The sequence below is a fragment of the Carettochelys insculpta genome, chromosome 5, assembly GCF_033958435.1.
Source record: "Carettochelys insculpta isolate YL-2023 chromosome 5, ASM3395843v1, whole genome shotgun sequence".
Taxonomy (NCBI): domain Eukaryota; kingdom Metazoa; phylum Chordata; order Testudines; family Carettochelyidae; genus Carettochelys; species Carettochelys insculpta.
The window spans coordinates 69,097,997-69,122,816 of NC_134141.1; the positions used below are offsets into that span (position 1 = coordinate 69,097,997).

A 24,820-nucleotide genomic window follows, 5' to 3' on the forward strand; every position below is an offset into this window, starting at 1 on the left:
CTGTATTCCATTGAACTTGAAGGGGAGTAGGGTGCGGCATAGAATGTATTTGTTTAGTCTGACAGAATCTCATCCTCTTTAAAAAAAAAGGGTAGTTGTCTTCCCCCAAGCCCTACTTGATAAATGCCAATGCAAAGTAGTGCTTTAACTTTTCTACAATCCTCTTGTTCTCAGCTACTCCCAGAAAGACAATCAGCTGTCTTGCCCCATAGTTTTCAGTCAGTCCAAATCAAAGAGACTATCCAGTGACTGAGGGTAACAGAATCAGGCCCTGAGTTACAATATTTAGTAAACGGACACAAATGTACAGGGACACTTAGTTGAGATAACGTGAGGAGGGTGAAGGGATTTATTTCCATAATAGCATACTCTGCCCTAGAGTACCTCTACACTTCAGGGAACAACTACAAGAAGTCATGTGGCATCTTATAGACTGACAGATTTATTGGAGCTTAAGCGTTCATGGGCAAAGTCCCACTTCATCAGATGCATGTAGGCCTCAGACGAAGTGGGTCTTTACGCACAAAAGCTTATGCTCCAATAGACCTGTTAGTTTATAAGATGCCATAGGACTTTTCATTTTTTTTGCCGATACTGACTAACAGGGATACAACTCTGATACCCAGAGGAAGACCAGCCTCCTGGAAGTCAATCTGCCAGGGTTCAATTTAGTGCTTCTAGTGGGGATATGCTAAGTTGAACAGTTATGGCCACACCATCGACCCTGGTACTCCTGGCAGTTGCAAGGAATAAGGGAAGTCAACAGGAGAGGTTCTCCCATTCTGTAGCGTGGACAGTAGCAAAATCAAATTTTAGATACCTTAACTCCAGCTACGCAATTCTCATAGCTGGATTTGCGTATCTAAAATCAATTTTTATCTGCTAATATAGACCTGGCCTGAGTCTGCTAATGGTATGGTGACTTTATCCACCAACTGTCACTCTCAGCCACTGTGGACAGTTTGATTCCAACATTCCACCTGACTTCTAAAAATGGTCCTTGTGCTTTATATTTCCCTTCTGTTTCCTAATCAACTACTCTAGACAAGTTAGGTTGTCCTTTAAAGCAAAAAAGGATTACGTTCTTTCGCGGCTTTCTTTTGCGATAAACCATGTTTAAATTGTGCGTCCTCTTGCTCTGGGCCTCCTGAATTGCTAGGAATACTTGAAATGCCAGGCTGACCTTTTAAGGGGAAAAAATTCCTGGTTGGGGAGTCAAACATATGCCCTGAGACTGAGCCAAGACCATTGCTAACACATGCTGGCTCGATTTTATTCTTTTCTGTCATAAACTGTTTTGGGCTCATAAATGGGGCTGATAGTGTCCTGAGCTGAGCACCTGCGGGTGATACCTTATAGACTAACAGATATTTTGGAGCATAAGCTTTCGTGGGCAAAGACCTGCTTCTTCAGATGCATGCAAATACGTGGGTCTTTGCCCACGAAAGCTTATGCTCCAAAATATCTGTTAGTCTATAAGGTGCTACAGGACTTCTTGTTTTTGAAGATACAGACTAACTTAGCTACATGCTGGTGATATTGATTCCTGGACTCCTTCCAAAGTGTTCTTGCTTTGAAGGGCAACAGAGAGGTAGCCGTGTTATTCTGTAGTCTAACAAAACAAACCAGCAGTCATGTAGCACTTGAAAGACTAACAAAATAATTTATTAGGTGATGAGCTTTTGTGGGACAGACCCGCTTCAGATTTAAATGGGTAAGATGATTAATGCCTATTATTTGTGAAGACACAGGTACTGCCACTAACCACTAGACCCCCACTTGACACCCTCACAAAAGTATTGATATCTCTTCCTTGTTCCAGCTCAGAAATATATCTATAGGTTTCTGAGATGCTGGTATCAGATTCACAACACAACCCGTCTTTGTAAGTCAACCCAGGAGTAACTGTTCTCAAAGACATTGGGAAAAATCTCCCTCTTTGTAGATCTATCTCTTGGTCAGAAATTGGCTTAGCAGTTCAGGCTGGGTTTCTCTACATGAAGAGGGCAGGTCCTGGAATAACTCCGCTCTCGCTTTTTGCATCAGCAACACTGGATGTTGCGAAACTCCAGTTCTGGGAAAGGGCTTCCAGGATGGGGAATTCGCTCGAGTGCTTCATTTTGCAAAATGCCAATGGGCTTTCTATTTCTCCATCTGCAGCCTGGCACAACAGCGCTCCCCAGCCGTGCCAAGTCGCTCCCATCCGTCCTCCTCTGGATGGGGAGGCTACACCACTCCGCCCAGCTGGTCCCTTGACTTCACGCACCCTGCTGGGCTCAGCTCGGGGATTCCCGCCCCTCCCCCCCGGCTCCTGAGGCGACCCGGACCGTTCGCGGACAAGCTCCCGCGTGTCATTTGGCGATGCCTTGGCGGGTGCAGAGCCCAGGCTGGAGGCCGGGCGGCGGGGCAGGCGAGAGGGCGGCTGGCGGGGCAGCCCCCGGGAAGGCGGGAGGCCCCTCCCCTCAGCTCGGGCTGTGTTGGGCAGGGCGGCAGGTGCCGAGCCACCGCCTCAGCGCAGCGAAAGCTCCCGAGCCGGTTCCCCGGGGCGGTGCTGCTCGGCGGGGGCGGCCCCACGGACGGCAGCCGCGGCGCACAGCTGGGGGCCGTCCTGAGTGGCGCCATGCAGCGGGCCGGCGTGGAGAACCCGGCTTTCGAGCCCTCCAGCCCCGACCTCCGGCTACAGCGCAGGACGAGCGCCGCCCGCCCGCGCCAGGCCCCCGCCCGCCCCCTGCCGGCCTGGGAGGAGGGGCCCTGCGGCTGGGGCAGCTTCGCTCCCCGGGCTCTGCAGCGCTGCAACAACCCCGAGGGCTACCTGAGCGCCTACAGCCTGCTGGCCGTCTGCCAAGGTAACCCCCCCCGCCCCCGGCGGGCCGGAGGAGACAGCCCCGGAGGCTGCCAAAGGGAACCGCAGTCGGGGGGGGGGGCGGTTGGCGTCAGCCTCAAATGGGGCGATCTTGTGGCTTCGCCAGGCTCCATGTTAGGCGTGTTCGGGCCCACGGGGCTGCCAGGACGAATGGTGCGGGCGGCTGGAGAGCTGGGAGCCGCCGAGCCCAGCTGCGTGGGTGGGGGGTGGAGTGGAAACCACTCCAAGCCGGGAGGTGCCGCACTACGCCTCCTGCCGGCACTGGGTCCTAGCCCAAGTGGCCCACCTGATGCCTCAGGCTCTTTTTAGAGGCTCCCCCCGCTTTTAAAAGGTACGTTTAAAATGTCTGAATCCACCAGTACCTCTCTGGTCAATGGGTTTCGCCTCTTCGTTGCGCCCCGTAACTTAGGTAAAATGCGCTGCCTTGTTTCTCTACACCACAAATAAAAAGGCTGCAACTTTTACTTCGGGTGACTTGACAGAGGAAGAAACCGTGTGTTAAGAAAACAATAAATTGGACTGGCTAGGGCATAGCTACCACTACCACCTGCGTTCCCAGCAAGTCAGCTGCTTGTCTTTCATCAGTGGGGTTTTTCAGGCCCAGCTTGACAAAGCCCTGGCTGGGATGATTCAGTTGGGATTGGTCCTGCTCTGAGCAGAGAGTTGGACTTGATGTCCTGAGATCTCCTTCAACCCTATGATTCTATGAGTTCATCAGGTAGGTTAGTAGATCTACAAACTTTGAAGTATATTTTCAGACACTTATTATTCATTATTCTAACAGCAGCTTAGTACTGAAAAGCTCCAGGAGTTAAACTGGACAGCTCAGTACATCAGTGGGTGGCACTCATGCCTATGCACACTTAACCACATACAACAGTAGACCCCCAACTTATGCAGGGGTCGCATTCTCCACTTGCCCTCATCAGTTTCCTGACTCCTGTCAGAGGTGGCATCTGAGAGCCTGACTCTCCACTGCCACCACTGACAGGAGCAGGGAAACCTCTTCTGTCAGGGCTGGCAGCTGACTGGGCAGTGCTGGTCAGTTTCCCCACTCCTCTGAGTCAGGCACCAGCTCCCCACCACTCAGAGTTGTGTTAACCTGAGATATGCACCACTCGAGTGTGTGTATCTCAGGGGTCTACTGTACTGTTTAACTTTAATGAATAAAGTTACATGTAAATTTTTATCAGAGAGGTAGCCGAGTTAGTCTATATCTTTGAAAACAGCAAGGAGTCCTATGGCACCTTATAGACTAACAGATATTTTGGAGCATAAACTTTCGTGGGCAAAGACCTGCTTCATCAGATGCATGAGTGAGTGAGTATCATGCATCTGATGAAGCAGGTCTTTGCCCATGAAAGCTTATGTTTCAAAATATCTGTTAGTCTATAAGGTGCCAGAGGCCTTCTTGTTGTTTGTGTAAATTTTTGCAAGGCTTGGGCATAGGATAACAAAGAGATCTTTTTTAACAAACATTTTCTAGTTTTCTGTTGCTTGAGTCAAGTATAATATCAATCATTGAACTCAAGGAATAAATAATAAAACAAAGACATCGTTGAGAACATGAAACGTGTGAGCTTATTGTTCTTGAAAGGCTACTGCGCATTAGCTTCTTATTTAATATTTTTGATATGAGGTAATGCTCAACATTAAGCATATTTTAGTAGGTATTTTCCTGCTAAGATTGAGAAGACATCCTATTTTGCTATTAGCACTTCAGTAAAAACTTTCTCTTCCTGTTGAAACTTGTTAGCCTTGTTTTCATTTAACCTTTCCTCATTATTATTTTTCTTCCCATATCAAGGGATTTCCTCAGCCAGGAGTCTCAAAAGTAATTTGTCTTAGGACCGCTGCCAGCCTTCAAATACTTCTCGGCTGTGGCTACACTGCATTCCACTTTCGGAAGCGGAATGCAAATGAATGAGATCGGAAATGCAGTTGAGGTACGGATTTATATATCTCATACCTCATTGCATATTGTCATGCGATCTTGCTTCCGGAAGCAAAAACAGCCTTTTAGACAGGGTTCCTTCGAAAACCAGCTCTGTTTTCGAAAGAACCCTTCTTCCTATTTTTTTCAGGAAGAAGTGTTCTTTCGAAAACAGGGTTTGTTTTTGAAGGAACCCCATCTATACAGCTTGTTTTGCTTCCGGAAAAGGCTCTTCGCGAAATGTGATCGTGCAGGAATATGCAAATGAGATGTGAGATATGTAAATTCACACCTCATCTACATTTCCAATCTCACTTTTTTGTATTCTGCTTGTGAAAGCAAAATGCAGTGTAGCCGCAGTAGTGGTGAGTTCTGACAAGCCTTGTGAGGGAGGCAGGGGTCTCTGCTTCACCCCTGCCATGTGTGTTTCCTGGCCCTGTCTGCTTGCCCATGCTCCCTCCCTGGTACATCCCCCAGCCCTGCCTGTCACCTGCAAATGATTGAAAACCCTTTGGAGGTGACTCTCCAGCCCTGGCAGCACAGCGGGGCTAGAGCTGCTTCTGTCTGCTATCTCCTTGCTGGTGCCAGAATGTCCCTCTGGCCAGGGAGAGGTGCAGAACCAAGACAACCAGGCTGGCCTGGGAGATGGCAGCAAAATGAAGCAGAGGCTGTTGCATTACTTTGCTTCCTGGTATTCCTGAGGCCCTGATCTTGTGGGAGAGGGCATGAGAGAAGAGGGTGGTGGGGAGGGTGAAGTAGGAGCAGCAAGAAGCAGGGTGGGGGCAGAGCAGGAGCTGGGATTGGGGAAAGGGTACAGACATACTCCCAGTCATGCATAGGTCAGACTGTGGAACTACTTGGGCTGCATGTGACCCGTGGCTTGAGACCTCTATCCTATGCACTCAGCATTGACTTCATTGGAAGCAGAATTGTAGGCTGCCACCAAGCACCTTTGCAAATCAGACCTTTTGGCTCTCTGGGAGCTTAGAAAAAGGAACATTGATTTTTCAAGGTGCTCCCTCAACATCATAAGCTGAATTCACAAGCAGGACATTGCTGTCTCAGTACAACATCTATGTCACTGACACTTACAAAGTCCCTGCTTAGCTGTTGCCTAGGCCTGCATGTGCCTGAAGTCCCTAAATGCCTAACTTTCTGTTAGTGGGAAGGTGCACAGACACCTTAACTGTGATGCTACCATGCATCTTGGTGTCTAATTCCTGTTGGGATTCATGAGATAAGGTCTTGCTACCTGTTTCATTTGTGATGCCTAATGCAGTAGGATATGATCAGAGGCTTCCTTAGTGCATACCTACCAGACTGCATGCTTCCCGCTCCACCCAGAACAGCTGGAGGAGGCACCAGCCTCTGGTCCAGTGATTCTCAACTGGTACATAGAGGTCTTTCAGAGGGCACATCAACTCATTTAGATATTTGCCTAGTTTTACAACAGGCTATGTGAAAAGCACTGGTAAAGTCAGTACCAACTAAAATTTTTCATAGACAATGATGTGTTTATACTACTCTATTGCTACAAAAAGTTCTTTCAGCCTGGCGGGAGGGGTCTTAACTTTAGACTTGTAAACATGAAAAAGTAAGCAATTTTTCATTAATAGTGTGTGGCAACACTTTTTTGTTTTGTATTTTTATGTCTGATTTTGTAAGCAACGACTTTTTAAGTGATGTGAAGCTTCGTATATGCAAGGCAAATTGATCTTCTGAAAGGGATACAGTAGTCTAGAAAGGCTGAGAACCACTGGGTTAGAGCACGTATAGGGCAATGGTTTTCCTGCTGTTGTCTGCAGACCTGTTAGACATTGACTGCTGTCTCCAAGATTTCCCAAGGGGTATGCTCTTCCACTTAGAATTTATTAGGGGTCTGCAAACGGAAAAGAAAAGGTCTACCACCATGGTCATGGGGAATATAAAAAGTCTTCGTAATGTGAAGTTGGAACTTGAACTCGCATCTTTCATATGCCCATATGAGTGCCTTAAACACTGGGCACTGTCTGACCCAATGATGAATACTCAATTATTTTAAAGAAAGTAGAACGGTTTCAATAGGTACAGCCAAGAGAAATCTACTCCAAAATATTCTCAGATCTTCAGTGAGGCTATATCTACATGTGAGGGCTTTTGTTGGAAGTACCTGCAGAGTGTCTACATGCAAAATGTGCTTTATCAGCAGTCTGTCGACAAAACTCTGCACATCCACCAGCAGCGTTATAGCTCTTTGCTTTGAGGTGTATAGCGCCTTTCTGAACAGCTTCCTGTCAAGAAAATAGCTGCGTAGAAGCTTCAGGGTCATTTGTTGACAGACAGGGCTTCCAGTTCACCAGGCACCCCTGTTTGCAGACCTTCTGGTCAGCCATTCTGATGAGAGAGGGCGGGGCAGTCTGGCTGCTCTCCGTTGACAGAGTAGATTGCTCTTTTGAGCTGCTTTTATGTGTAGATGCAATCTGTTATCAGACGTTTTGCAGGGAAATCTCTTCTGGCAGTCACTTCTGTTGACAGATGCTTCTTGTTTAGATGTAGCCTGATTGTTTTAGGCAGTAGGCCACTGGCCTTAAAATAGGCAACTAAGTACAATGGTGCTAACTCCTGTAGAGGGTTTGTGGCTCAATCGTGAGTGGAGGGAGGTGTATCTTGTCTCCTGGGCACTTGAACTTCCTCTTCTCATCATTTTCTATGGGCTAGCTTCAGCAACACCCTTTCAGTGTGCTGGCTTCAGTACATTCCACATTTAGATGTCTAATTCTCCCTAGGCATTATTAAGGTAGCTTAGATATTGAACTTAAGTATTGTGAATTTCACTTGGGAGCATGATATCATGAAAACTAAGTACTGCTTTCATGAGCATTAGTGCCACCTATGAATCCAGCCTGCACCACTTAATAACATTTCTTTTTAAAGCGACATAATCAAGGTTCATAAATTAAGAGGTAAAGAGGCTTCATATAAACACCTTACACAAGGGCTACATCTACACTGCAGTGATCTGTCAACCGATGTTACTGTTGAAAAAGATCTGGCAAAGTGTCGACAGATCACTACCACAGACAAAAGTGGATCGAAAGAGTGATCTGCTCTTTTGACGGAGAGCAGCCAAACTGCCTGGCCCTTACTTGACAGAATGGCCAACTGGAAGCTCAGCAAACAGGATTGTCTGGTGAGCTGGAAACCCTGTCTGTTGACAGAAGGTCCCCCGAAGTGTCCACACAGGTTTTTTGTCAACAGAAACTGTTGACAAAGGTGTTATTCTTCATTGCGGAGAGGCAGAATGCTGTTGGTGGAAGTGCTGAGTTTTGTCGACAGACAGTTGACGAAATGCATTTTGTGCATAGTATCAGAGGAGTAGCTGGGTTAGTCTGTTGGTGCAAAAACAACAAGAAGTCCTATGGCACCTTATAGACTAACATGTATTTTGGAGCATAAGCTGTTGTGGGTAAAGACTTGCTTCGTCAGATGCATGTATGGGAATTCCAGAAGAGGGTCTAAATATACAGGCTCATGAAAAGGAGGGAGTCCCAGTCAAGAGGAAGGCCCGAGTTGACAATGTCAATTGAATCAGGGAGGATGTGGCTGATTATCAGCAGCTAATGTGGAGGTGTGTAAATAATTAACTTTTACCTGTATTTATAGAGGTATTGTGAAGATTACAGCCAGTAATATCTGTGAAATGATTAGTATTAGGGACTGTCACAGTGAATCAAATACATAAATCTGCATAAATAGATACATCATCTTACTGGGACTTACAGCCAGTATTTTGAAAAGTTCCCTCTTTTTTATAGTAATAAGATGCTAATATCCTAATTAGAATGGGTATCCTACCTTCAGCTGTTAATGATATATCAGAGTGCACGTGGAAAGAGTGGGAAGAGAAGCCTAATTAACCTAGATAAAGGAGTGTATCTTGAAACTACGGTTGCAAACAAGCTTACTGAGTTTGTGTGCGGGTTGGATGGGGAATGGTACATGCTTCCAAGAACACTGTAATTGTAGGGAGTATGAAAACCAGGAAAATAGAATGCAGGATTGCATTTAACAAATATTACTCCCTTACAAGTATGTAATTGCAGAGTTAAAGTAATCCAAATGACTGTAACTGGTCCAATTCTATTATGTGGCCCCTTTTCATCTCGAGAGACAGTGGTTAGCAGTGGCGGTGTGGATCTATGGGCAGTGTTTGAGTCTGCAGCTTCTCTCATGGCTTATCCATCCAATATTGGATTTTCATGGTTGACTGCAATAACCGCATGTCAATCGATTTCCGAATTCTTGAGTCTAAGAGCTTTTGCTTCTAAGACAAAGATCTTTTTCATGGCTTGCACATATATTGTCAAAGGATGATGTGCCCTGTCGCAGCGGTCGTTGCCAGGTATTTCGATATGATGATGATGATTCCCAGGCTTTTGGATAGATGTTGATTTTTTTCATGGAATTTTCGCATGTATCCTTGAATCTTAGCTTTGGTCTTCCTCTTGTTCTCATCCCACATGACAATTCACCGAAGAGGATTTCTTTGGGAAGATGTTTGTCACCCATTCTTCTCACATGGCCAAGACAATGTAGTCTTCTGCTGTTGAGGATCAGTATGAGGCTGGGTATGCCAGATCTTGACAGAATATCTGCATTTGAAACTTTATCTTGCTGGTTGATATTCGTAATTCTGAAGAGGCAGCGATGATGTAAACTGTTCAATTTTTTCTCCTGGTTTGAGTAAGTGGTCCATGCCTCAGAATCAAATAACAGGATACTCAGTACACATGCCTGGTAGATTAGTATCTTTGTTTTCCCTGTCACTTTAGGATTGTTCTATGCATGTTTCGTAAGTCTGCCAAAAATAGCAGCTGCCTTCCCGATTCAGATGTTCAGTTCTTTGTCCATGGTAGGTTTCTGGTGACAGTAGCTCTAACATAACAGAATTGTTGAACTACATCTAATGGGCTGTTATCCAGAATGATTCTGGGTTGCTGAGGTATACCTTGAGTGAATACAACAGTTTTCTTCTTGCTTATATCAAGGGAAAACAACCTGCAGCCTCTGGACAGAGAATCTGGAAGTGACTGCAGAGAGTCTTCATTATGAGCAAGAAGAGCTGCATCATCTGTGAAGAGGAGTTTCCTAACGAGGTCTTTTTTGACCTTAGTTTTGGCCTTGAGTCTTGCCAGGTTGTAGAGAGAGCCATCGAATCTTGTGTAGAGAAATACATTGCTGTGTGAGTTTTAAAATGTGCAATTTAGTAGAACTAAGAAGAATATGATGAAGAGAGTATGGTCAAGAACACACCTTTGTTTGACTCTGCTGTTTATCGCAAATGGTTCCATTGTAGATCCATCATATTGCACTTTTGCTTTCATGTTTTCGTGAAAGGATGTTATGAGCTTGAGTTGGGTTGGTGGGGAGCCAATCTTGGTTAATACTCTGTATAGTCCTGATCTATTAGCTGTGTCAAACGCCTTTAAGTCCATAAATGCTATGAGTAATGGATTCCTTGTTCTCTGTATTTTTCCTTTAGTTGTTGAAGAGAGAAAATCATGTCCATTATTGACCTTTCAGCTCTAAAGCCATGATGGATAGACTCAATCTGCAAGTTTTTGGAGGCGTTTGAGAACAACACGGGACAGATGCTTTTCCTGTGATGCTCAGTAATGAGATGCTTCTGTAGTTGTTCCAGTCACCCTTGTTGTCTTTGTTTTTATAGAGGGTGATGATGTTTGCATCCTTCATATCGTGTGGGACATCTCCTGTTCTCAAACATTTTAGGAGTAAATCATAGAGGAAGGGGAAGAGCACAGCCTAGTTTGCCTTCAGGACTTCAGCTGGGATTCTGTTGTTTCCTGGCGCTTTTCCATTGAGAGAGCATCAAGAGCTTGAGAAAGTTCCTCCTCCATAGGCTCTGCATCTAGCTCAGACATTTCTGGAAGGGCTGGGATGAGGTTATCAAGTTCAGGTTGTATTGTACGCTCATGGGAATAAAGACTTGGGTAGTGTTCCACCTATCTGGACATCTGCAGCTTTTTGTCTGTGATCACCTGTCCACTAAAATGCTTCAGTGGGGTGACTTTGGCAATGTTTGGTTTGAGTGGGTTCTTCAGTCTATCATACATGGTTTTCAAGTCACCCAAATCAGATGCCTTTTGGATATTAGAACATAGATCAGCTCAATACTTGTTCATACGTGGCCTGGATTCTTGCTGAAGAACATATCTTGCATGTTGAAGTTGATCTTCTGTGGTACGAGATGGGCTCTTTGGCTACATCTACACTAGTCCAAAAATTCAAAATGGCCATTTCAAAGTTTACTAATGAAGTGCTGAAATACATTTTCAGCGCCTCATTAGAATGCTGGCAGCCACGGCACTACGAAACTGACGTGGCTCGTCCAGACGGGGCTCCTTTTCGAAAGGACCCCAGCAACTTTGAAATCCCCTTATTCCTATCTGCTGTTAGGAATAAGGGGATTTTGAAGTTGCCAGGGTCCTTTCGAAAAGGAGCCCTGTCTGGACGAGCCGTGCGGCTGCGAGCTGCATCAGTTTCGAAGTGCCATGGCTGCCGGCATTCTAATGAGGTGCTGAATATGTATTTCAGCACTTCATTAGTAAACTTTGAAATGGCCATTTGCATGGCCATTTTGAAGTTTTGGGATAGTGTAGACACAGCCTTTATGTTATTCAGATGTTCCCCGTGTTTTTCTTTGAGAAGAGGCCTACGAATGTCAGCATTTGTTAGATCCAGTCTTTGCTGGAGAATTTACATGTTCTAAAGGCAAATTTGGGACAGTTGTATATTACGTCTCTCAGCATGGACCATGTTTCATCAATGGTTTATTGGTCTGGTTTGTGTTCCGTTTTGTGAGTGAGGTCATCTGCGAAGACAGAGCATTTCAGTGCACCTCTGGTATTGAGGGTATTTATCTTTGGTTTACTGTGTTCCTTTGTCTTTTCGGCTGGGACCACACTTGGCCAAAACTTCGGAATGACCATGCTAATGGCCAAATCAGAGGATACTAATGAGGTGCTGAAATGAATATTCAGCACCTAATTAGCATGCTGCTGGCCATGGCACTTCAAAAGTGCTGCTTTTGATTGCACACGGCTCGGCTACACAGGTGTCCTTTTTGAAAGAACTCTGCAGATTTCGAAATCCCCTTATTCCTATTCAACTGCATTCCTTTGTCATTTTGGCTGTGGCCATAGTTGGCCAAAACTTCAAAATGGCCATGCTAACGGCCAAATTGGAGGATACTAATGAAGTCTTGAAATGAATATTCAGCATCTCATTAGCATGCTGCTGGCCATGGCACTTTGAAAGTGCCAATTTTTATCGTGCGCAGTTCAGCTACATGGGGTTCCGTTTCTAAAGGAACCCCGTGTAGCAGAGCCGCGTGCAATTGAAAGTGGCATTTTCAAAGTGCCGTGGATGGCAGCATGCTAATGAGGCACTGAATAGTCATTTCAGCACCTCATTAGTATTCTCTAATTTGGCCATTAGCATGGCCATTTCGAAGTTTTGGCCAATTGTGGCCACAGCCATAGTTTCTTTGGGACAATCTGCACTCTGCTGATGATCAAGGAGTGATCAGTGTTGCAATCTGCACTTGTGGTACGTGCATGTAAATTTGATGGCATTGAGTTGTTTTCTGTGTGCCAGTACAAGGTTAGGTTGATGCCAGTGACCAGAACTGGGGTGATGCCATGAAATCTTGTGACACTCTTTCAAGTTAAAGGAAATATTAGTGATGCAGAGCTAATTCTGAGAGCCGAATTTGAGAAGCCTTTGACCATTTTCATTCATTTTCCCAGTACCGTGATGACTGAGGCAGATGGGCCAGGACTGATGGTCACATTCAACTCTTGCATTGAAGTCGCCAAGGATGTACAGTTGTTCACCAGCTGGAAAGGCGTTGATAACTTTCTGAAGATTATAATAAAAGCAGTCCTTGTCTTCGGTGCACGACGCCAACGTGGGTGGATAAGCACTGATGACGTTGACATATCCTGACTTGGAGCAGAGCTTCAAGGGTATAATGCATTCTGATTCAGCTGAGGGCGTATTGATAGATTTCAGCAGATTGTTCCTAACAGCACATCCAACTCTGTGGAGGCGGTGTTCTTCTGAACGCAAGTCCTTCTAGAGGAAAGTGTAGTTGGTTTCTTTTACTGACCCAGCATCTGCCAGCTTGGTTTCCTGGACAGTAGTGATGTTGACATTCAGTTTGTGTAGCTGTTGAACTATGGCTGCTGTTTTGAGTATTGAGTCAGTGTTCGTAAGGTCATGGGCAGATTCAAGTCCCGGACACATGGTCTGCACATTCCAGCTACTGAGCCAGAGGCAAGTTGATTTATTATTTTGTTTTGTAGAGTGTACATCATTTACATCTACTTTTCAATTTTTGGTCTATCCCCATGCACCCAATAAGGAAGGCAGATGTGGTGGGTCAGCATCTCACTGATCAGGGGCTGCCTGGCCTGAGGCAGGTGGTAGCTGGCCAGTGGAGCATGATGACTCCTCCCCCCAGTGAAAGTGACTCATGGCATCCCCCTCTTCGCCAGTTGAGGAGGGCTTACAACCTGTAACTGCTACTTCCCGTGTTGTTTCCATGCTATCAGCAAGGATGGAATGTCCCCTCCATTTAGCACCCTCTTACACGCTACATTGCCTGGGCTAATATTTGGAGCAAGTGCATTGCCCAAGTGGCACTGTCCCCCTCTCGGTCACTGCAGTTAAATCCAAAGGAAGGACAGAAGTCAGTGTGTTTGGAACTGAGGTGACTGCAAGGAGATGCCAGAAAGCAGATTTGATGAATCCGCCCTGCTCCCTGCCTTTGTGTCTCCACTCTGGATTTTTTGTCTGGGTTACTCCCATAGCCTTTGGATCTCCCAAACCTACCCACAAGGCAGTGGGGAATTTTCTGACAAGGTTGTCTTCCCTGGGGTGATGTGAGGAGTGATGCTCCCTTGGATATCATTGACCAAATTATGGTCCATATGCAATTTGGATTATCCAAAATAATCCAGGGACCCAGTGTTAGCCGATGGTCGGGGTGAGATACCACATGTGCCCTCACTTCATCCAAATCTTTAACTGCTAGGACAGACAGTCCCTTTGCAGCAGGCAGCTAGGGGTGGCTGACAGATGCCCCAAGGTTTTAACACCCAAGTCTTTAACTGCTAGGACAAAGTCCCTTCGCAGCGGGCAGACAGGGAGGCTGACGGGTGCCCCAAGAGTCTGCTCCGTGGAGGCAGCACGACTCAGCGCTCAGCTCTCAGTGTGCCTCACCAATGACCAGGCTAAAACAGCTGAAAAGCAGCTGAGTTCTTTGTTTTGTGTTTGGTTTGCACAGTAACGGGAAGAGTCAGGTTACAAACTTAACCAGTTACTTATTTATTGACTAAGGAACTTAACTCTTATGGTTACAAGGTTACAGGGTTTATACTTTGTTACAAGATTACAAGGTTTGTACTTCCCTTCTTTAGCTACCAATAGCTAGCATATAACAATTCATAGATCTATTATTGAATGTGCACAAAAGCAAAAGCAATACACTTAACTGGTCTTATTCTCACCCCTGCATTACCCAACGTGGCGTGATGAGCATTTTCACTCAATCCCTTGGGAAGAAACGATATGAGGAAAGGGCATCCCCTGGGACCTCGGGAGGCAAAGACCCTCCTGACCGGCAGGTAGAGGTAACTGGACCTCAGTTAGAGGACCCAGGCCCTACTTTATGCCCATTGGGTCATGTACGCTCTTCTTTATCTCAAAAGATGCCAATTGAATTAGATTGTCTGGTGACACTAGTTCTCACAGGGCGTTCAAGGATCTAGTTCACACCTGTGAGGTAGAGATAATTTTAGGGCATTCTTTCTTTATGGGCTGGAGGCTTCCTTGTTTGGGACGTTTGTGTAGGCAGATCAACTGATGGTACTAGCCAAGGGCAGCCCGAGGCTCCGGCTGTCTGTTAGCCCATTTGTCTTTTGTTGTCTGGTTTCGGCCCATTCAGGGTTGTTATGTTGCAGTTTTGCTACGGAGCATCAAAAGACTGTGCCTGAGATAAGCACATCTGCGCTATCGGGCATTCCAGGGCTGAGCTGTTTCTTTTAACCCTGTGGTGCTCTGAAGAACCTAGGAGAGACAAGATGGAGTAGAGCAAAAAGGGGGGACTCTGTCTGGCTACACCCAGCTAATATAGTTATGGTTACATATTTCAGTTTACAAATTTCAGAAACATCAGAGGAGGTAATACATAGCAGAAATGCCACCTCCTTCGGTACCCCAAATTCTGAAGTATCTGCGTAATTATCCAACATATTTTAATATCCTTTATGGAATTTGTGATCAAAAAGTGATGAGCACTGCTGCTCTAAACCTCCTTCTAGATACAGTAATCCTCAACTGTCATCTCATTTGAGCAACATTTTTATATGAAGAATAAAACCAGAAATAAATAGGAAATTGTAAAGGACTAGTGTGCATATGTATCACTGATTTAACTGAAGCTATGTTGGGTAAACTTAGGATTCCATCAACTTTGAAAGATGTTGTACTCCTACAGTACATGTGGAGCTGACTGGAAAATTGACAATTTTTTAATCTGCTGTCATTTAAAGCTCAGACAAGGCCTATATTTTAGAGTATAATCATGGTGTATACCCTACAGTAAAATGACTAACTTGATACCTAATTTATTTGGCCATTGATCAATATAAAAGTGCATAATTGCATCTTACGATGCTGAGTCACTGTACATTATAGCAAGAGATGCTATAATTCACAATGCAAGTTGAGTGACAGAATGTGCAGACGATGCTTTCATTTGTTTCCAGATAAACTGCTGCCACTTTGAGTCACTTCCTTCTGTGGACAAATGGAGGGATGGCTATTTTCACACTGGGGGTAGTGCTATTTTTTGGTGCAGCGAGTAAAGGGTAAAGAATAAAATAGATACAGCCAATCTGCATGTGGCTTTGACAAGCTTTGTGACCAGGCATAATTTAATACAAATATTATCTTGTATTGTTTGTAAACTGTTTTGAGGTAGTTGGGTGAGTTATTAAATTTCAGGACAATATTTTTATTCAACTATAGCAGGTCATAATAATTGTTAAGCCACATACCAATTGTAAAGGTCCAAGTAGACAGTGACATGATGCCAATGTGCATCTAAGATCTTGTCAGTGAGAAAGGGGAAAAAATCATTTTGGCCACTGTGCTAAATGAATGGGTAAAACGTGAAAATTGTAATGATTAGTTTATGTAAGATTAATGATTTACTACCACACTAAGGATGAACCTTCACATACTACAAAAATGCAAGTAATTGAAACAAACTGTTATTTGGTTGATATACTTGTGTCCCAAGAGCTCCTTGAGTAGGATCTGAGAGTTGCTGACAGTATAATATTTAGATCCACAGGCTTCTGTTTCTGCTAAAGCAACTCTTTCTTCTTTTCGTAATAGGAGGCATTGAAAATTATTTTACCAGCAATTGCATTTAATACTAAATTGTTATCTAAACTCTTTTATAAGTAAAGTTCAACTGCAAATTGAACTGTCTGTGGGTTGAACATGGGTAGCTAAACCAATGGCAAACTACAAGAATGTGTAACAGTTTTGTAATCCACTACTGATCCACTTCATTTTTGTGGTGTGCAGGTATTTAACTCTTGTGAGCTAGTTCCCCATATTTAAAATATGAAGATACTTATGTATTTCATAATGGTGCTCAGGAACCTAATTAGATGTTTGACATGCTGTACATAGGCCAACAAATGATACAACTGGAAAATGAGCTTGGTATTTGCTCATTCCTTTTAGGTGAAGGCCCGAGGTGGAGAGGAACCTCTCAGTGGTGACTAAGTTAAAAATAACCCAACATACCAACAGTCCATTGTAGTGCTATTTGAAACTGGACTCCTTCTTTCTCACCTCTTTTTCTACCCCCAGTACTGCAAAATACAATTTAAACATAGTAGCTTGGACATTATAGTTCATAGGGCGAGCCTTTTATGCTAGATTCTTTTATGCCGATTCTTTTATGCTAGATGTGGGAATTAAGGTGCTATTTAAGCCTAGTATTGGGCGGGGAGGATCTCCCCACCACCCTCGCGCCCTGTGCACAAACTGTGGAGGAGAGCTGTAAGACTGACTTCTGAGGAAGAAGATTTTTGTAAGAGATACGGTAGATGTGGGGCTAGCAGCAGGAAAGGCATTGTAGGGGCATGCTGTAGACATTCTGAGTTATGTTCCTACCTATAGGGCATTTTTGAAATGCTGCTATAAGCAGGCCTGGCAAGGGGGCAGGGGGAGTTGCCCAAGGTCCAGCATTTCGAAGGGGCCCAGAGCTTTGGCTGCAGCCCTTGCCACTATGAAATATTGCTGCACTGCTCTGTGCAGCTGTGAGGGAGGGAGACCCAGCACCATGGTCTGAGCTCCCCTCTCACCTTGTACCACTGGCTGTGATGACTGTTAGCCTGGCTGGCTGTATTTTATATCTACGCTCCAGTAAAGTACAGTCACTGCATGCTTAGCCAGTACGTGTCAGTAGCATATAGCTGGTGAAGCATTCTATAGGCAAGTACTGTAAAGTAAAAGCACTTCTGAATCCTGAAGGTGTCTACTGGCTATACAACCTGGGTATATACTCACCTAAGCAATATCCCCTTATCTGAACTGCTGTTTTTAGCAGTGTAGTATTCGGCTACAGGAGTTTCCCCTGCCACAACAAAAGGCTTCTGTAACTCCCTGCAGTGGTAAAAGGCTCCGGCAGCTCCCCCTTGCCATTTCCTGCTGTCTCTCCCTGCCAGAACGTGTCACAGACTTTTATAGCTAGACAGCACTTTGTGCATTCAGCCTGCTTTTTGTAACGTCTGTGCTGTTGGAAGGGGTGTACAGTGTAAATTTATTCTTAGGGCACATGCCTCTCCAAATGCCTGAGCAGTGCCTCATTGGTCTATGCCGCTATTTTTAGCAGTGTTAGTGTTCTGTTGGAGCCCTTTGCTGCCATGTGCAATACAATGGGGAATCCATCTTGTCTTTCACTGAAGCGTGGAGGTACAAATAAACTATATGCTGCTTCAAGTGGCAACAAGACTTTAAGCGTTCCTAGGAGTCTGCAGCTCCAGAGCAAGAGGACACCAAATTGACTTGAACCTATATCTGGGGCTGTCACATCCTGAATTCATGCCTTAATAACTGAAAGTTAGAGGCAGGATGGCAAAATCTCTTCACCAATAGTTTCAGGTCAATTGATACCTTTGTATAAAATGTTCATCTGAAAAAAAATAAATTGCTATGGTCTTGATTTAGGTCTATGCTATCATGATCACTAAACACTCTCTCAGAACAGCTGAGCAATTGAATGCAGGATTGAATTTGCACTTGCATGTGATAAGGTAGTCAGATTACTCGGGATTTTTTTTTCTAAGAAAATAATGCTGATTTGGTGTGTTTAATTATGTCTCTTTTTGATAGGTATTGTGGTGAATGGCCTAATAAATGTTAGTATTTCCACTATTGAAAAACGTTTTGAGCTGAACAGTTCCCTCGCTGGCGTCATCTCTGCAAGCTATGATATTGCATTTTGTGTCTTGTCGCTGTTTGTATCGTTTTTTGGAGAAAGAGGGCACAAACCAAGATGGCTTGCCTTTTCATCATTTATGATAGGATTGGGATCACTTGTGTTTGCCCTGCCACACTTTGCTGGTGGAATATACCAGTATGGATCTAAACTTGAAGGTAAGCTTATATTTTAGTATTTTTGTTATTTTCTTAAAAGAATGAGTAGTATAACTGAATATGCACAAATTTGTGTTAAGGAGATCTCTCTGTGTTTGGATATGAATGTATATATTCTGGGTTAGGGTATCAAGTGCAGAGGAAGATGGGGTACATGTTCCCTTTTTTTTTTTTTTGGTCTCACATCCACATAGTTTTGCTTACCAAGGCTTTGACTGTGCTTACAATTTTACTCATCTCATAATGGTTTCTTGTAGCTGTTTAAGCTAAGATCCCTGAACAAATTTTGGGCTCCTTGTTGATGTAAATTCTTGCCTTTATGTGCTGCAAAGTACCAGGTACTCTTAAATGGTTGGTGATGTCTTTGTTGTTAAAGTTGCAACTTGATCTCGAATTTCACTAACTGCTACCCTATCCCAATTTTCTGTTTGAAGTGAAGATGACTGCGAAAGCTGAGATAAAGGGGTTAGCTTCAATACTTATTCAGAGTGTCTGAGATCACTTAAATTGCAGCCTCTTTGGGACAAGACTGTCTTTATTCCATGTCTTTACAGCACCAAGCACAATGAGGTCCTGGACCATGGCAAGGTTCTAGGATACTAGTACCAAACTTTATGAAAACTGTGATTCTGATGAAATATTGGAAATTGATTTCTGGCATTGGTTGTCTGTACAGTGCTAGGGAGGTGAGGGTTGGGGGTGGGGAAGGGAAACTGTGTTGTATATATGCATGTCTGTGTGGTTGTGTAATTGGATCTGCCTCTGACACTCCTGCACTGGAGGTGGTATTGACATTTTTCTCTACGTGACTTATTCTTTCAGCACCTCTGCCCTTTCCTCTCGCCAGGTAATGCTGGGAAACTATTTTCAAAGTGTCCATCAGTGCTGAAGTTTGGGTTTTGTGTGTATGTAACACATGTCTGTGGCCCATCAAATCAAGATTCTGCGCTTAAAATGTTTGAGGAATAAGGGGTCTTCCGGAAGGGGTTTTCCTTCCAAAGGAACCCTGTCTACACGGCAGCTTTTGCTTCTGGAAAAGGATCTTCCAGAAGCAAGATCTTGTGGGAATATGCAAATGAGGCACAAAATATTTAAATCTGTTTCTTGTTTGAATATTCCTCTTTGATCATTAGCATGCCCCTTCCAGAAAACCTGGCCTAAATGATTTAATTCAGGAAAGCTAAGTACACATGGACACATAACTGTGAGAGTAACATCAAAATATGGTTATAATAAAATTTTTGGAAAACTTTCACTGATGGTGGCATTCATGGGTATGATGTGAGTCGCTATTGCACATTGACAAGAAATCTAAGACTGCAGTCACACTAGTGCAAAACTGTAGACCTAATTCTAAACAACTTGTGTTTAGAAGATCTTGTTGCCAAAAATATAAACACAGTACCTCTCCCCTCTGACATAGCTTTTTCCCATGCTACATTTCTAGTAACCTGCCTCCATCTTTGCTGTGCTTTATTCAAAGCTAGAGAGCATTGAATGTGAGAACCCTGATGTCATATGTCAACTACCTCTGGATAGGTCAGCCCCAGAAGGAGTCATCCTTAGTCTGTGCACACTTACTGTTGATTCATATCTGTGCAGTGTTCTAGGTATTAAATCGGTAATCCATCCACAAAAATGATTTGGAGATATCTGCGTACACATCCATGTATACAAAGAAGATATCCATAAATTTGCAGTTTTCTGGATACTGAATAGGTATTCTTATTGGCAAAATGAACTATGGATATCCACATCCATGTCTGTGGATACCTTCAGATATAAAACGGATAGCCACATATTTGCCAAGTTCAGCTTACATTGTCTCCTTACTGATGTTTTAGAAGGAGGAAAAGTAGCAGGAATTTGTTTTCTTGGAAAATCTTTTGTATTCTGTCTTACTAAGTGATATTTTTTCTTGTGTGTGCCTTGACTTTTGAGTAACAGACCTGTTGACCTCTTGGCAACCCTTTTTTCAGGAAAAAAGTCAATGTTTCTAATAACCCAGCTGTTATATATTTGTGTTCATTAATCATTTGGAATCTTTTCTATAGGGTACTGAAATCAATTTATATATCAGTTCTATGTTAAATGTTCATCATATGTGGACAGTGAATATGGTTATAGAGTTGCCAGTTTCTGAAGCACTTCAAACAGCAAGATAGTACTTAGTTGTACTGTATTTTTGTAAGGAAATTTATACAATTACCCACTCCTTGATTAAGGAATTGGGATTAAAAAGTTCCCAGTGGCTGATATTAAGAGACTAATTCTAATTTCACATGCAAGCCAGAGCTCATATATTGTTTGCTCAGGATTTTGGTTGAGGTGTGTGTGTGTGTGTGTGTGAGAGAGAGAGAGAGAGAGAGAGAGAATGCACCTTGAGTGTCTGAGGTAAGAGTGGAATCCTGGTTTAAGCAACATATATAAGGTCTGTCTTGAGCCGACTCATTGCAGTAGTGCTTACATCTTGTTTGGTATTCTAGTAAGACCTTTTCTTAGTTACTGAAAACACGAAGGGAAAAAACAAAGAACCCAAATTGATAAATTGGAGGGATTCCAAAAATATGGTGATAAAAGCAAAGGATTGTATGCATGTATATTCAGGAAATCCAACATGTAAAGCAGAGAGAGATTGAATGTGATTAGCTGTGTGTAAATAATTTACATAAACGTGTAAAAGTGTTGGATGCCATCTCAAACTAAAATATGAAAGGGAATGAGGCTGGGTGTTCTATCACTGAGTGAAGTCAGGTATCAGAGGGGTGGAAAACAAAACAACTAGAAGTGCTGTGCCACCTTATAGACTAACAGACATATTGGAGCATAAGCTTTTGAAGTGGGTCTTTGCCCACGAAAGCTTATGCTCCAATATAACTGTTAGTCTATAAGGTGACAAAGGATTCCTGATTATTTATGAGTGAAGTCAGATGCTGATTTGCCAGAGAATGCTGTGATCACGTCTCAGCAAGACAGCGCCAAAATTTTTTATCAAATACTGGTTAATGCGAGAGCCCTTCTACTTGAAGAGGATGATCATCTGACTCAAATTACTTGATAGCCTCAACTGAGAAATAGGTATGCTAATATTCATTGCCCCAACGTCTGTCTGTATTTTCTGATTTCTGGTTTTGGAAACTGCGGTGACGAGCATCAGAGCAGGGATTAGAATCCAGTTCTCTTCTTAAACTCTCTCGGAGTCTGCCTCTCCACTTGGTAAACAGATGTTTAAACCACAAGGGGCTTGTGTACACTTGCCCCTGACTTTGAAGGGGGCATGTTTATCAGGGTGATGGGAGATTACTAATGAAGTGCTGTGGTGAATACGCAGCACTTCATTAGATTAATTCTCCCCTGCAACAACTTTGAAGTGTCAAACTTTGATGTGCTGGCATGCGTGTAACTGTGGGCACTTCAAAGTGCTTTTACTCCCTGTATATGCTGCCACTTCAAAGTTTGACACTTTGATGTTGCCACAGGGGAGAATTAGCCTAAGGAGGTGCTGCGTATTCACTGCAGCACTTCATTAGTAATCTCCTATCGCCCTGATTAACATGCCCACTTTAAAGTTGGGGGCAAGTGTAGACCCAGCCAAGGAATAGAAACTAGGTGAGAGGAAGACATGGTTCTGCCCTCCATAAGGGGTGGAGCCAAGGGTGAAAAGGGCGGGTCCTAGGGCATTTGTCCCTCAGTACCACCTGGAACACAGCACTGCCTCTCCCTTCCCTCACAGCCAGGTGCAGCTGCACTGCTGCAGCAATTCAAAGGGGCCCAGAGGCTGGGGCCAGGGCCATCTGCCTCCTTTGCAACCTCCTTTCACCAGGCCAACCAAGCACTGTCCCTCACTGTTTTGTTAGTACTCCAGTGATCATAGCTATAAAAGCAGTAGAATCTATGTTTTGTCAATTCTGATAGGATATGAACACATATCATCTCTTGTAACAGTCAAGTTCTAATGGAAAAATTGAACTGTTATCAAGAATGGAATTTGTATTTAGGAGACTGCTTTCTGGCTCATAGCTATGGTACTTTCCTCTGAAAGATGTGCAGATCCTGATGTTCATGATCACCTTTTGAGCAAAATTGCTCTTTGAAAAAGGGTCTGCCTAGAGACTAGTGGAAAAAAAGTAAGTTACTCTCATGTTCATAAATACAAAGTAACTGGAAATGTGGTCACTAATGCATTAAGGACATCCATATTTGAAAAAATGGAATAAATTTACACTTCATTTTCGAAGTAGAGCAATACTTTCTTATGCAGTGGCTGGCTTCCTTTCTATTTTTTTTTTTTTTTTTTTCAGTTTTTGAACTATTGCCAGGCTCAGTGAACATTCTTAATGAATTATCGCCCTTTAGAAGTTTCCTTAAGTTGGTCAAAAGTGTTGAGAAATGTGGTTTGTACAAAGAGGAAGCAGTGAACTTCTTCTTTCTTGGAGTACTTTCTTTCTTTCTTGAGAACTCTCAAGTGAGTATTCAGTTCCGTGGCAACATTTAACTCTGTCTTTCTCAGTATGAAGTACAAGGGTAACCATTGTGGGGGGTGGCGCGCATGGACGTGACTCCCAATAATCATTGAGGGCATAGAACGTCTCTGGTCTTGGGCCTGTGGAGACAGGGAAGGATGAGTGCCTGCTGCTGTGCGTGAGGGAAGAACAACTTCCAGCCAGGGTGGTGGTGGGGGAACAATCTTCTTCCCAAGTTGGGAGAGGAGCATGAGCGCCTCTGGAGCAGGAGAAGGGGCGGGGAGGCATTTAAATTTCTGCACACGCCCTTCTAACCACTATATTTATTTTGAATATCTAGCCTTTACAATTTGTAGTGTGCTGTGTAGTTCACTGTATGTGCATGAGTACAACTCCCTTTCATATTGATTGATCTTTGAGGGCCATTGTAGGTTTTATTACAGTATTTCATAAACCATACACGTCAAGTATGGAGAAATAGCCTGTTACCTTAAAGTGAGCATTTTGAACCTTCTGTCAGGACTTCCTGCAGTGACAATTGTGGGCTTCTGTGAGCTGGACCTGCTGGTGAAACCAGGAAGTTTGTCTTGCCCATTTACTCATTCCACCCCCACACTCTCCAGTCCACTGCTGTGTAGCATGCCCACCAGAACTGAAGCTGGAGGGCAGTTGTTTCCTGGAGAGATTGTTGGTGCAGAGAAATGGGCAATTTATGGAGCTGGAGTGGAATCGACTTAGCCGCATGAAAAGAGCAATTAAGATGGTATATTAAAGTTCCACTTGCTCAACTTAACCTACATACAGCTTCATTCTTTGTAGATGAAACAGGCAATGAGGGAGAGCAAGTTGCCAGATTCTAATGCGGAAAGAAGAAGAGCTGTACCTGGAGGAATTGGAACTGGCAGATGGATAAAGAAGAAGTTTTTGTGTAGGGAGTGAGAGTAGGGCTTGCTGGACAAGGAAGCTTTGCTGTGATGAGAAGCTTGAGGTGTGGAAACTGGGTATGGTAAGTTAAAAGGAATTGCACTGGAAGGAGGAGCCAGTAATGGGGGAGGAGATGCCACAGTGACAGCTGTGATTGGATGTAACAGAAGATTGAATGGTTCCTCTGTGACGGGGAGTGGTTGGTGTGGCCCACTGGAACACATTGTCAGCTACAGCCCGGTATGGACCTGGATTCCTATCTCACTGTTTGTTGATCAGCAAATAGCTGTGGTATCATGTGGCGAAGTGTGTTGTTCCCCTCCTGGTCTTCAGCAGGGCGCTAATTTCCTCTACTGCCTCCTGTGGCAGAGATTTGTGTATTAGGAGTAAAAAGGTTCCTTCTACTGCTGCTGAGCTATGTGAGTGTCAGAATGATACACCACAGGATGGAATTTGTTTGCTCTTTTTAAAAAGAACTAGGAAATCATACACAAACTGTATCTAAATAACGTTAAGACTGAAAAGTGAAACACAGAAAGTTAGAAGATACTAAGTTATGCTTTCTTGTGCAGCCTAATTCGGTTAGCTTGTGCTTAAAGACTGTTTGATAAGATATATCCATGTGGTCACTCACTTCCTCTCTCCCCTCCCCCTCCCAAATTTTAATTTATATGGAATGCATGGTGTTCACTCTCCTTTATTCTCCTAATGCAGAGTTTAGTCCCATGCCTAATTAATGGCACACTCAGGGTTTGCTGGTGGGGAAGGGGAGCAGGGGATGCAAAGGAGACAGCTGCCACTGGCCTGACAATTTAAAAGGGCCCAGGGCTTCCATCTGCTGCTGCAGCAGTGGCTAAAGCTTTGGAACCTTTAAATTGCTGCTGGAGCCCCAGG

General features: G+C 43.9%; 1 protein-coding gene across 1 annotated transcript in view; it reads left to right on the forward strand.

The window, feature by feature from the left end:
* The first annotated feature begins 2,412 nt into the window (after nt 1-2,412).
* The window catches only part of LOC142013121 (solute carrier organic anion transporter family member 4C1-like), a 94,948-nt gene continuing 72,540 nt past the window's right edge, over nt 2,413-24,820 (forward strand). The window contains exons 1-2 of the mRNA XM_074994192.1: nt 2,413-2,846; nt 18,276-18,539. Of these exons, the coding sequence (XP_074850293.1) occupies nt 2,621-2,846; nt 18,276-18,539 (490 nt within the window). The 5' untranslated portion in view covers nt 2,413-2,620. The remainder of the gene's footprint in view (nt 2,847-18,275; nt 18,540-24,820) is intronic.